This window comes from Acartia tonsa, chromosome 1, assembly GCF_053477335.1.
Source record: "Acartia tonsa isolate MP-2025a chromosome 1, ASM5347733v1, whole genome shotgun sequence".
Taxonomy (NCBI): Eukaryota; Metazoa; Arthropoda; class Copepoda; order Calanoida; family Acartiidae; genus Acartia; species Acartia tonsa.
Window position 1 is genome coordinate 49,836,811 of NC_137260.1, and position 14,176 is coordinate 49,850,986.

Genomic DNA, 14,176 nt, shown 5'->3' on the forward strand with positions numbered 1-14,176 from the left:
AAAAATAACAGGGTACTAATAAAGTCAATGTGACTTAAAAGAAACAGCAGCCCAAATTAAAATTTAGAACTTATTTTTTATTATTTTGTGGCAAACTCACCAGCGCGGTTTATTTTGAAAAGATTTATCATTAGAATGCGGAAAATAACAAAGACATTAAATTTTTGTTTTATACTTGTATCTGCATTTCTAGTTAATTTGAATAGGTATTGCAGTTACAATAAATCTTATTTTACAGAAAATTAGTCAAATAAATGCTAGGCTAAAGTATTGTAACAGACTCTTGCTTTTGAAAAACTTTTATATTAGTGTTAAATCGTTTTTTAACAAGTTTGATTCTAAAAGCTATGCTAGAGGACTGGAAGTCAGTATGTTATACACACACACACAAATAAAAAAGATTATTATAAACATAATAAAAAAAATATTTAAAAAAGTTGATTTTAAATGATCTTTTATAAGTTTTGTCATAATGACTGAAACTTTTTTTAAAACTGTACTTTTATAATAACGTTTTCTTATTCGTTGGATTAACATCTTTGGGGAATTTATTGCATTTTGATTGGTTGATTTATTGAGTGAAGTGATCAAACGTTTCAATTACTAATTAATTATGTATTTTGTGTATCATCATATTGGCCATGGTCACATCCCTTTAGATCCTGGGATTTTTAGGTATCAAGGCTTCACATCACTATAACTTTCTTTGTATTTTAGTTACAAAACTGTATTGAGGAGAGTCCTGAGTTTATACACTTGAAGATCCAGCCCACACTTGCTCTTTGCCAGGCTATCCAACCAAATACATCAAAATATAACATTGAACCGGGCAAGGTAAGCTATAAGTAGAATCATATAGGTAGGTAATCATCTAATAAAAGAGGTGATTTATGCTAAAACACCTTTTTAGAAGAAGATAAGTACATTTGTAAATATTCAGTTCATTTTATATTTACTTTTTTCATCTAACAGATTTTATTATACTTAATCCCGCTGATAAAACTTTCGTTCAAGACAATAAAATGAAAAGTCCTATAAACTTCTTGAGATTGAACAATACAAAGATTCCATTGGGTTTGATGTCAAAGTAAGTGATGTATGATTGTCGGTCTAAATGAAACTTTACTTTACTTTACGACCATTTATCATAGGATTTTCGTTTATTTTTACTGAAAACTGAAGCAAGTTGACGAAAGAACGAAAGCATAATGATCTTTTTACCTTGTATTTTTTTTCAAATAAAATTCAAAGTCCTAATACAAAATGTACTATGATTGTACCTTTTCTTTCTATGAAATGAAAGTATTATGATTTGATTATAAAACTTTATGCAAAATATTATTATCTTTATTAGAAAATATTTGCTTGCAATGAAAGAAGCTTGTTATTCGCAAAATTTATTATTACAGTACAACTTTTCCAATTTTGATTGAATACTTTTTTTTTTTGCAAAATTTTGTTATTTTCTGATATAAAAGTAAAGGGATGTGTGTGTGTGTGTGTGTGTAGCTAAGGATCTCACTAACCGCTACACGGATATGGTTTTTTTTTATTGAAACTTCTTCCCCACATTTTTAAAAATTGCTTATTCATTTTCAATTCTACGTGCGTCTAGATGATTCTAATGATTTAGCCCCTGTTAATTATCTAATTAGATAAGGCTTAAAAATTTTTAGGAGCAAACTAGGCGGGGGGGGGGGGGGCAGGGGGGTGAGTTTGTAAATTTATCTTTATAGGGTCGTGGTAATATTAATGCAAAAATGCAAAGCTTACTTTTATTAAATGATTTATAAGATACATAGAACATTTAATTTTAATTTCAACATAATGATATCTATTTTGGTAAACCAGTCTCGGTACAGTCCTACCACATTATTGGTATGTTTTAATTTTCCAAAATTTCGATAAATATATTTTACTAAATATATACGAACGGTTCGTCTTATAGAAATTCCCTTTCAGAGGGATAGATTATTGTGTCTGATTGACCATCTAGGAGAATGATTTATTGTAATTTTTTTAGTTTTACATCCGTGCATTGTTCAATTACGAGCCAAAGAGAGACAGTTTGCTTCCGTGCGCTGAAATTGGTCTACCTTTCAAATCTGGAGATATTATTGAGGTGAGTACGTCCTTGAATGGTAGCGAAGCTAAGCTACTTTTCGTTGCTTTAACTTTTAGTAATTCTTTTAAATACTATGGCTTGCAAACCAATTAATAGCCATAGGATTAGAACATATTCTAAGCTATACTGAAAAATCATGTATAGCATTGTATTACAGACAATTTCCACGAATTTAAAAATAAAAATAATACCAGATTTGGTAGAACGGGCCTTTTGTCACTCGGGTCTAACAAAAGTGGTTTTAATCTTATGATACTTTATTTTAATGTCCGCGGAGAGCTGTCTATAATACGATACGATAAATAACGATTTAGGATATATATTTTTTCCTTTGTTTTTCATTTTTTTTGTTGCATACTAGATTTGATTTAGTCCTAACAAACTTTTTGCCCTGTTAAAATTTTCAATTTTGTTATGCTTTAAATTTCCCAGCAGTAAAAAATAATATTTGAGCAGAAATTATTACTTTTAAATGCAATATTTTCCACGATACCTGTCCCACATATCATGGCGGCCCTAAGCCGTGTTTACTTTTTTATTTTATCATGTTTTACATTCCACTAAAGTCGATATTTCTGGATTAAGAAGCCAATAAAAAAGTCCATAAAAAGCATAAAAGTGTTAGAGGTGCACAGTTTACATCAATGCAAAAACAAGAATGTGAAAAAAGCTTAAATAATTGAAACAAAAAGAAAATCAATATTAAAGTATTAAAGTTATTTAAGGTTCCTTAAAAAGGTTAAAAATTTGTTTTAATGCACATACGGTAATATTTGGTTCAAATTTCTAATGGTATGTTAAATTTGTATTTGAATATTTTTTATTCATTAATTCTTTACAATTTGTTTAGCAATTGTTCCTTTAATTGTCTTTACAAAACCTTAAACCCCTCTTAAAATAAGCTAGAACCTAACAAACAGTTTAGATGGGAAAGAATATCATATGGTATAAATTTAAAAGTTTTACATCTAACGTACCTTTGTGGATAAGCAAGTCATCCAAATAAATACTGCAGCTTAAAAGCAACCTTAAACCCCTCTTAAATAAGCTAAAACCTAACAAACAGTTTCAACTGCAAAAAAAATATCATATGAGATAAATTTAAAAGTTTTACATCTAACGTACTTTTGTGGATAAGGAATTCATCCAAAAAATACTGAAGCTTAAAAGCAACACATTTAAAAAAGAATATTTTATATTCTTAAATACTTTCAACAAAAATCATAAAATTAGAAGCTTTAGAGTTAAAAATAAAGTTTTGATAAACATACAGACATACTATAAATATAGCCTTGTCACGCCTCTCATAATTTTATATTTTACCTTCAAAGCTTTCATGTTACATTTTCACAATTAAAACTGATATAATTTGGAGAGAAAAATGTCCATTTAATCTAACTTTGAAGATATAATTTAGTTTGGAAGATTTAATCAAGCCATATATAGGGATGAATTTAATGTGGTTTTCGTAGATTTACTTTAGAATCAAATTGAAAGATTTTTAAAATTATTTAATACATAACAATTTTTTTTTAAAAATCAACAAATAGGCCAAAAATCAACCAAGGGGAATTAGAATTTTTGATAATAGAAATACCATTTTTTTAAAGCAAAGAAACATCTTTGATAACAGTCTAGGAAACCTTATTTTCGTTAATCGAATGGTAATATCGTAATAATAAATAAAATTAACAAATAAATTGAAAATTGTTGCATAGAATTATATCTTGAAATTCAATAATTTAATTTTATTTATTATATAAGGTTTAAAAAAAACCTTCTAACTTTAAAAGGCTAATAAAAAGTAAAAACTAAAAATAAATATTTATTTTTTATTATAAGAGTATATTTTGTTTATTATCATTGTTAATTCAGCTAATTTCCACCAGAAGAAAAAGTGCATTTCTTTGTAGCAAAACTATTTGTTTGTCTTATGTACAAACATATAAGAACACTTCTATCCATAGGTAGCGCAAAAAGGCCCATTGATATTTTTTTTTAAATGTGAATGTATGATAACTGCATTTAGGCTATTTTATTTTTATATTTTAGTCTTACAGTTATTACAAAGCCCTTAGATGTTAGTGGAATAGCCGCTAGTAATATAAAGTAGTAAGGAATATTTGTCTGAAGCATAAGATTTTAATAACTTCTAAATTGATTCAGCTTTCCTTTTTAAAGAAGCTTCAAATAGGTCCCAGGATGGTTTAGGCTTTTTTCTATTTTAAGACATAAGCCTGGGATGGTTTTATGTTCTTTTTCTGCTCCCTTCTTACCCCTTTTCATAAAGATTCCCTAGATGTTAGGGGTGCAAACGCTAGTTAATAATAAAGATATACAAAAATCAGTCCTTCTTCATATGTTAAAATATTATTACTGAGTTTGAAGTTATAGTGTATTCGATCAATTTAATTCGGGCAAAATCAATTCACTTAATGACAGACTTCTTGAAGCAACAAAAACAGACTTGAGAAGAGGTTTCGCGCCAAAAAAAGATGAAAAAGTTTGAAAACAAAGTATTTGCATTGTGGGCTAAATTAATTTGCTTTTTTCTTCATAAAGACAAACAAGGATTATTGAATAGAAGAGGAAAAACATGTCCATAGGTAGTAAGCAGGAAGAACCAAATAAACATTTGGTTAAAGAAAGTTAAACCTATAATTTAGAAAAAGTTCCGATAACTTAAAGAAGCGTTGGAAAGTGTCATGTGTGACGTCATAAAAATACATCTAAATTCATTTCCCTTTTAGGGGTTTCCTTTCCCACTTCACCTCTCATTCCTACATTATAGACGCATTTTTATGACGTCACACATGACACTTTCCAGCACTTCTACATCAAATATCAGATGCGAAAGGCAGTTATTGAGTAGTTGCACTACTAAAAGTTTGCGCGTGTTTTTATTATCCAATTATGCTCAACAATTTACACTTTTACATTCCTCCGTCAAATGAAATGAAGAACAAATGTTGTGTTGATATTTTATTCTCTCTTTTTACACTTTAATCAAATATTGCCCTTTAGTCCTCCTGCATTCTGAGTTGTTGCACCGTAGCCTTTACAGGTAGCTGGACAAAGTGTATAAAAAATCAGCCATTTGACGTCATAAAAATGAGGGAGATGAGAGAAGAAGTGGGAAAAGAAAATCCTAAAAAAGAGATGTATTATCACTCTTTTTTATGACGTCACAAGGCGAAGATGACGTCATACGACAAGTCTATATTTCTGTGTGTCGTTTGAAGGTTGATTTTAGTTCTGGTTCATACAGGGTACAACAAGAATTACAATAATTAAATATAGCCAATAGAAGATAATTAGAAAAATTGTCATCAAAATTAAAGAATTGATAAATTTGAAAGGTGATACACTTTTCTTCTGCAATTGAAAAAATGAGAAAAATCTACCCTCTTATAGAAAATACATAATCAAAAAATATTTTTTTTCTGCAATACTCAATCCCTGTGAGTAAATTTGTAAATGCAAAATCAGATTGAATTGGAGAAGATTGTTAATGTGAACATTTATTATTCCCATGACCTTGCCCAATATCAGAGGTGGATTCTTAAAAAAAATTGCCCCACTAATCGCTTAGTGGGGCAAAATTGTTTTCGTGAAAATCCTCCAAAATCACATAAAAAATCTACAAAAAATTAAATAAAATCTTATGTTAATAACCCTTCTTTGATTTTGTTTAATTTTTGTAGATTTTTAATGTGATTTTGGTGGATTTTTCACGAAAACAATTTTGCCCCACTAAGCACCACCTCAGGTATGACAGGTTGCAAGGTCATGCACATTTTTTCAAAGATAGGAGTTTCTCTTTAATCATAGTTTGTCCTTATTGCTTTGTCTTCTATACTTTTAGTCACAGGTTACTACTAATTTTCTCCATAAATTTTATAATTCCTATAATTTTCTTTGTTTTCTATTATTCTCTACCTCTACTTCTTCTTTCTTAAATGTCACATTTTTAAATTTTGCAAAGAAAATTGGGAATTTAAATATGTTTTAAATGCAGTAAACAATAATAGCAGAGTAATTTGTAGCAGTTTGACTTTAACATCACGTTTGAATTTTTTTTGAAATATGCTTCAGTTCAGTGATATCATACCTGAGCAAATATGATCACTTTTTGCTTAATAACATTTAGGATGTTTCAAAAAGTACCAAAGCTACTTCAAAATAATAATTAAAGTATATTATTCGGAATTAAATGATACCAAAGTTGTATAATCTTGATTTCGTTCGAATATGTTGTTAGAAGTATATTTTCTAAAACTAATATTATCAGGTTGTGTGTAGTCAAGATCCTAGCTGGTGGCAGGCCCGCCTGCTCCACGAGGAAACTAACATCGGGTTGATACCTTCCCTGGACCTGGAGGAGAGGAGACAGTGCTTTGTGGACAGGGAGGATATGAAGAAAAAGTTTTCATGCTGTGGTTCTGCGGTATGTTGTCTTTCTAGTGATTTCCCTAAAAGTGCCTTAGCAAAAAAACAATCCCTGGTTTTAATTATTTTAAAAAAGGAAAAAATAAGGGTGCCTTAATTCCTAACCCCTGACACCCTAACTCTGCGGGGCTACTCTGTACCAAATATAACGTAACCTATACAATGCAATGTAAGGGGGGGGGGGAGGGGGTTCTGTGTTAGACTAGGCATTTTTATGAAAAGAAAACCTTTTATTTTTCTAAATAATAATTGTATTATACATATTATGATTAAAGGAAAATGATAATTGATTATATTCAACGATAAAAATAGCGGGATGTCGAAACCTGTAAATAAAATGTCAATCCATCCATTCAGTAAAATTTTCTAAAGTTTCTAAACGTCTTTTGATTGGTGTGCCTGCCAATTACTGCTATTTAAAAAAGTTGTTTAAAATTTAACATTTTCATGGTTATTTCTTGAAAATAATTATTAAAAAAAAAAATTTTATACACTAATTGAATATATAAATAAGTTTTGATTTGATATCTTTTTGTAATTTTAAAACGGTTACAATTATTTAATTTTGTAGAAAAAAGAGAAGAAGAATTTTAAGTATCACTTCCGACGAAACGCAGAAGTGGACCGGGCAGACCTTCAACCTTATGAACTTGTGGAAAGAATGCCACCATTTACTAGGTGATTTATTTTATAGATTTAATAATGGATATACAATACGTGAATACTATGACAGGGAAGCTAGGTCGTCAATTTAAGTTACTGCGATAGTCCTATTTATTGGTTCGTACTTTCTCTGGTAGGAGTGATGGGGTTGAGTTTAAGTAGTGTATCGTTATATTAGCAAGCTGGAAGAAACATTTTATTTGGTTAGGCGAAATATCAATATCCACGTATTCTATATCCATTCACTTTATACAAATCGACCGACTGATATCAGTTAGATACAGAGTAGTTGCGGATATAATGAAATAGACATCATTATAGTAAAAATAACGAAAATATTAATAACTAGAGGTGGCGTTCTAAAATCATACCGCTATAGGCTAGATTGAATATTAATCTTTTTCTTCCATTTTCATATCCCTGAATATTCGTTTTTGCATCATTTTTTAAAGATTAAATGTCCCTCTTTCTCACTTCCCTTTCCTTCCGTCTTTTTTAAAATTTCATTATTTTTATTTAAAACCGTATTTATAATTTTGTCTCTCTTTCTTTAAAATATTTTAGGATCCTAGTATTTTTTTGTTTCAAATTATCATCCTGAAAGGGTTAAAATGTTTATTTAAATGTAAAATTTTAGTTTAATATCTGACCACATTGCGCACGTATCGCCAGTATAAAATTATTTTAAAACTAAGGTTTCTTTGATTTGCTATTTTGAAATTTAAATTTTCTATTTTATGAATAGAAATTTAATACTTTAATATAATTCAAATAGCAACATGAAATAAAAGAAAGGAATTTATTCTTCATATAGTAAAACAATGGGTCAATGAGAGTTTATTATGGATTATTGGACCACTATGAGTATTAAACACTCTACCATTGGAAGACTCGAGCTCATATATAGACGTTTATTTCCTATATAGATCTGTCATGGATCTTGATGCAATAAAGCACGTTGTTTTATAAAAAATCTGTCGAAAATAATTCATAAGGTAAAAAACTGAAAAAGTAATCGCTCATATAGGTATAGAATAAATAAATAAAAGTGTTTTATTTAAGACTAATAGGATCAATAAGAACTTTATTTTGGAATGTTATAATTAATTTTTACCATTGATCTTAAAGGATATGATAATGAACGATAAATTGAAAAAAAACTACTAACTATTTTTACTCTAAAAACAAAAGTTAAAATTATTGATGGAAGAGTAAGATCACTGTTAGTTTGTCCATTACGTTTTTTTTCATCTAAGTATAAGAAAATATTAAATTAAATCTTTAGTGACTAGTTTAACTTAAAGTCCAATGTCTCTACATATTTAGTACCCTCTTTCCGTTCAACGAAAATGACCAACATATTGACATGTATAGTAGCTATGTTTCTCCTTTTAAAAAATCTTTAAAAGTTTTCAATTATTTGACAGTACGAAGTTTATTTAAAAACTGGAAATAAAGTAAACCTTTTTATCTTTTTTACTTTTTACCCAAATGTTAGTCTCAATCTTTTAGTGGAGTATTATAGGCTTGTACTAGGGATATAGAAATAGGTTAATGAAAAATATAATTATTTTTTTTCTATCCATAAAAATGTTATATTTACAAGCATTTTTATAGACATTATAAAGAACTTTTTATAAACATGTGGAAATATTTGACCTATCCCTTGATCCCCCAAAATTCTCCACACAATCTAATAAATTGAATCCGGGGGGCTTTACCTTTAGTCAACTTTATTTACCTCAATTTCTTACAATTTTACAAAAAGTTTATTTTACATTTTTATTTTAAGCAGCGCGGCTGTAACTAGACTATAAACTGCTTTAAACCTTTCCTCTTAGTTTAAGTGATCTTGCTTTATTCTGTACGTTCTCCCGTCCGTCTGTTCTTTCTATGTCTGTCCATTTTTCTGTCTGTTTATTATTTTGGCTTTACTTCTGTCTCTCCTTATTTTGGATGTCCTTCTTTCTGTCTGTCTATTTTTCTTTTTGTCCTTCATTCTGTCTATCTGTTCTTTCTTTTTCTGACCAACTTTCTCATTTTGTTCTTCCTTATGTGTGTCCTTTCTCAAGTCTGTCTGTTCATTCTTTCTCTATCCAATTTTTTTTTCGTCCTTCGTTCTGTCTCTCATTCCTTCTATCTGTCCTTTTTTCTTACTGTCTGTCCTCTCTACTGGCTGTTTTTCCTTCTGTCTATCCTTCTTTCTGTATTTCCTTTTCTCTGTCCTCTCTTCTGTCTGTCTTTCCTTCTGTATGTTACTTTTTGCTTTCTTCTGTACTGTCGTCATCTGTCCTTCCTTCCTACAGTTTTTCTGTCCTTTCTTCTGTCTGTCATTGCTTACTATCCGCCTCTCCTTTTTTGTCCTATATTCTGTCTGTCCTTCTGTAAGCCTTATTATGAATCTAATTATTTTTGATATTTTAGGAAAAGTCTTGTGTTAGTTGGTTCTCCTGGACTGGGGAAGAAATCTTTATGTAAAAAAATCCGGGATTCAAATCCTTCTCTATTTGGTATCTGTAAGGCTGGTAAGTTTTTAAAAGTTGAGGTTGAATTTTAATTTTTAATACTTTAATATTTAATGTTATTTTAATTGAAAATTAAGGATTATACTTTAAACGAAGTTAAAATATAATAAAAAATACAATAATAAGTTCCTAGTATCACCATTATAAACCTACTTAAACAAATAGTTTTCTATATTCAATTGACTTAATACTTTGCTAATGAATTGACTTGCGTATGCTCTTGAATAAATCAGTATTGATATAATTATGAATTTTTAATTATCATTATTTGTATTCAGTGACAAACCGCCCCCTTGACGCAACTGGCCAAGAGGGGGACACCTTTTCATTTCTATCAGAGGATGATATTATGACTAGTATGGACAGGGACGAACTTCTAGAGGTAAGTTATTATAGAGTAGCTTTGCTATATACCTTATATTTTTAAAGAAGAAAGTTTATAAAGAAATTGGAATGTTGGTGTTATATTGCATTAAATAGAAAATTTCTATTCTGATATGTTTTTGTTAGAAAATGCACTTAGCAAACAAATGTCGTGCGATCAAATATTTATATGTTTTACTATTTTGAATATCTTGGCATTTTATTGTAATCTATGATTAATGTTAGATTTACGAGGAGGAAGGGTATTGGTATGGGTTACCCTACAGCAATATCCGTTCTATCATATCATCTGGCAAATTATGCCTCATCACATGTAAACCTGAGGTAATTATAGAGATGCTTTGCTCATTTTTTTACTACTTTTGAGAAAAATACGTCTTATTTTTATTGCCTGTAACTTGAAAGCCAGAGGTGGTATTAGAGTAACTTTGTTTGGTACAAGCGGCAATGCCTAGGGATTCCTCTAGGGGCACTTACAAAGGAGTGGGATGGAGAGTATATAACCCCCACTTTTGATTTTAGTTTTAAAAAGAAAAAATGAAATAAATGTTGTTAGTTTTTTTCCAGTAGCGATTTCAATTGGGAGTGGGATTTACCCTCTCTTAAATTAGTTATTATCCTTCCAAGGATTTTTATGAACCTCAACTTTTATCTATTTATAGACATTGAAAATCCTGCATCAGAGTTCTGAGTTGATGCCGTATGTCGTCTTCCTTGGAGCTCCCAGCCTTGACAAACTCGGGGCTAATCACACAGATAATAATAGTAAAGCTCATGTTATTCAATCGGTAAGCATTCTTCTCATTGGTCCCAAAATATTTCTAAGTAGGTTACTGAAAAGAATATTAAATAGCTCCCTGATGAATAATCTATTTTCTCGTATTCATTCGAATCCGGTGGATAGGAACCGGTTCTCATCCATACGAAAAAACTATGTCTAGCATCGTATTATATCCAGCTTTCTACGAATATAAAAATGTACAATCATAAGATTAAAACCAGTTTTTTAGCCCGTGCCTTCGGCATTCTATATCCGCGGAAAGCCGTTTATAATACGATGCGAGAAATAACTATTATCGTATTTAAAACGATAATGTATCTATGACTGTGTTTTAAATAATACTGAAATATGTAATATTATAAGATTGTTATGCTTGTTCCAATATGATTTTTATACTGTACATATTTCATACATTTTCGTTTAAAAACGACATTATTATGTATCGCATTTTTGCAATATTACACATACGGGAATAGATTATTTAAAATTATTCTGTCAATATAGTGATCAATATAGTCCACGAAGGAGACAGAGAAATTTTAGGTTCAACAATGTGATCGCACATTGCCAGAATATTTGGAATGTCAATTCCAGCGTGATCTATATTCCAAAAAATATGATAAATAACTAATGCATTCTATTTTCATAGCACCCGAGTACTCCTTTTTAGTTGTAAAGCTATTTTATAAGTACCAGGAAACTTTATCTTTTGGTAGGTACTATTTACTATTTAGCTTAATTTGACACCTTTTACAGGAGGACGAAATAGCAAAAAGTATAGAGGACAGTCGCAGCATTTGGGAGCAGTATCACAAATATTTCGACCTGGAACTCACAGCGGAAAATTTCGACACCACATATCGGACGATCAAAGACGTGCTAACCAAATTGTCGACAGAGTCCCAGTGGGTGCCGCTCAGCTGGGTATACTCGTGAATTTGTGCTACGTCGTGGCATCTAGTGATTATTAACAATATTGTTGTGTATGGTATCATGAATCATGTACTGACTGCAGATCTGACAAGTGTCTTACAAATGAAACTATTAGTGAAATATTAAGTTGAAATACACACTGTAAAAATTATATTCCAGTATTTCAAAGTTTTATCCCAAAGGTGTATTTTTCTTCAAGATTAACTAAAAATATAAAATATTAAGTTCTATTGCAATTCTTTGGACAAAGAGAGCAAAATCTTATTAAAATAATTGGGTAAAACGTTTTTGTTACGGAAAATTTTTAAAGGTGTAGTAATAAAAATTAGTTTAAGGGCATTTTGCTCAAGAAATATATGTAAGTCTGGAAACGGCCCAGTAAAATTGCCTAGTATAATATAATATTAATTAGTTTATAATCACACTTAAAATTTAAATTTTAAAGAATATACACACATAAACTTATAAAGACATTATCAAAATAATAAAACGCGCAAGTCTCATGTCATAAAACTTCTGGAAAATTGGTGGAATTAAAAATCCTTAACTTTCCTGAATTAGAAAATCTGCCATGGACTTTTGTTGCATTGAATTGTGTATGTAAAAAAGTGTAATTTAGTCATAAAAAGGTATCTCATTAATTCCTATGGATATTGTTAAAAGCCTTAAAATTAAATAAAAAAAGTCCATTGATAATTTAAAAATGCACTTTAATTAAATACTTCATTTTTGAAAAATTAAAAAAATGATCAAGGTATTTTAATTTTAATTAATGATAATTCTTTCTCCTAGTGTTTATTAAAAATAGTTTTTTTCATCTTTGATTTTAAGAACATTCTTTTTCTTTAAAAAATATTATTTTTATTATCATTGTAATGAAAAGACTTTTTTCTTCTCTTAAATTTTCTTTACAATTTAATAATAGAATTTGTTTATCTACAGGAAGTGAATTCAAAAACATCACTCATGCAAAAATACGAAAAAATATTTTTAGTTCAAACATATTTATTAAAAAACTATAGGTATAACAGCATTTCAATCTTATCTTTTTTTAAAAATAATGAAATAGAATGTACAACAAATAAAACAGCACAGACTGCCAAAATATATTCTTCATTTGAAAATATAAAACATGATTAGTAAATAAAATCAAAACTCTATCAATCAACTCTAATTGTATTATTTTTAATATAAGATATAAAAATAAATAATTTGATAATGTTAGGGTATTATGTAAAATTATAAACAAACGACTTAATTACTTGTATTGTATTATATGATTCAAATAACCGAAATTTAAAGTTACTTTTGTCAAAAAAATACAATGTAAAAATTTATTTCCTAATTAAAATCTTTTATTATTAGCATATTACCATCTTTCATAAAAACCTTATTATTTTTAAGGCTATATTTCAACCTACTTTTGATACAAATAGACTTTTAATAAAGCTTTTTGATGTTGGAATAAATTTTTACAATGTAAAAATTATCAGGTAAAAAGTGAAATGAAGAAATATTTGTATAATATATAGTCGTAATTATTACCATAATGGTAAATGTAAATATTGCTTCACAGCTTATTAGAGCTACACAATATTTATTGGTTTAGTATTTTCTTACACAAAATAAAGGTCTTAAGTAAAATATATATTGTAGCATGATTGTCTCAACCATGACACTTTGGTTGAGCTTGACTTCCGAATTAGCGGGAAGTTCACGAGATCAGTTGGCGAACATACAAACCCCCAATACCAGGAACCATCAAGTTTCAACAGCAGGTTTGAATATAGATTTATTGATGAAATTATTTCAAAGACCTGAAATTACAATATCAATTAGTTCATAATTCCAGTTATTTATAACCACGTAATCTTATTTGCTTTTCAAAAATCATTTTTCTCTACGGTAAAAAAATCTTTGGAAACTTTGGCTTTAAAGGAAAATTATTTGGTTTAATAAATCATTGTTAAATGCAACAACAAGGCACATAAAAATTACTAAAACATATATTAATCATAATTAAGTTTCATGCTTAGCTGGCTAAAGCCTTTTTAAAACTACATATAATCGTCCTATACACCATACTTCTTAATAAAAATAACAAATTCTACCTGAAGCTCTTATGGTTTCAAATCCCTGATATACTAGGGTCGTTCACACACTATGAGACCAATGATAGGCCCAATTTTGTTCTCCGAAATCTTCACACTCTCATATCTCATTCAAAAGTAAAGAACGTGCGCATCATAATAAACAAAACAATCCATGCCGCGCCACATTATGAAAGGAAAGCCATAAAAAGACGACATTTGCGCT

At 29.2% G+C, this 14,176-nt stretch overlaps 1 protein-coding gene across 1 annotated transcript in view; it reads left to right on the top strand.

Annotated features, from left to right (window-relative positions):
• The window catches only part of LOC145323022 (protein PALS2-like), a 31,086-nt gene extending 17,574 nt beyond the window's left edge, over nucleotides 1-13,512 (top strand). The window contains exons 7-15 of the mRNA XM_080165411.1: nucleotides 718-834; nucleotides 2,024-2,122; nucleotides 6,417-6,572; nucleotides 7,146-7,252; nucleotides 9,662-9,762; nucleotides 10,041-10,144; nucleotides 10,372-10,470; nucleotides 10,809-10,934; nucleotides 11,684-13,512. Of these exons, the coding sequence (XP_080021537.1) occupies nucleotides 718-834; nucleotides 2,024-2,122; nucleotides 6,417-6,572; nucleotides 7,146-7,252; nucleotides 9,662-9,762; nucleotides 10,041-10,144; nucleotides 10,372-10,470; nucleotides 10,809-10,934; nucleotides 11,684-11,863 (1,089 nt within the window). The 3' untranslated portion in view covers nucleotides 11,864-13,512. The remainder of the gene's footprint in view (nucleotides 1-717; nucleotides 835-2,023; nucleotides 2,123-6,416; nucleotides 6,573-7,145; nucleotides 7,253-9,661; nucleotides 9,763-10,040; nucleotides 10,145-10,371; nucleotides 10,471-10,808; nucleotides 10,935-11,683) is intronic.
• Nucleotides 13,513-14,176: the final 664 nt, after the last annotated feature.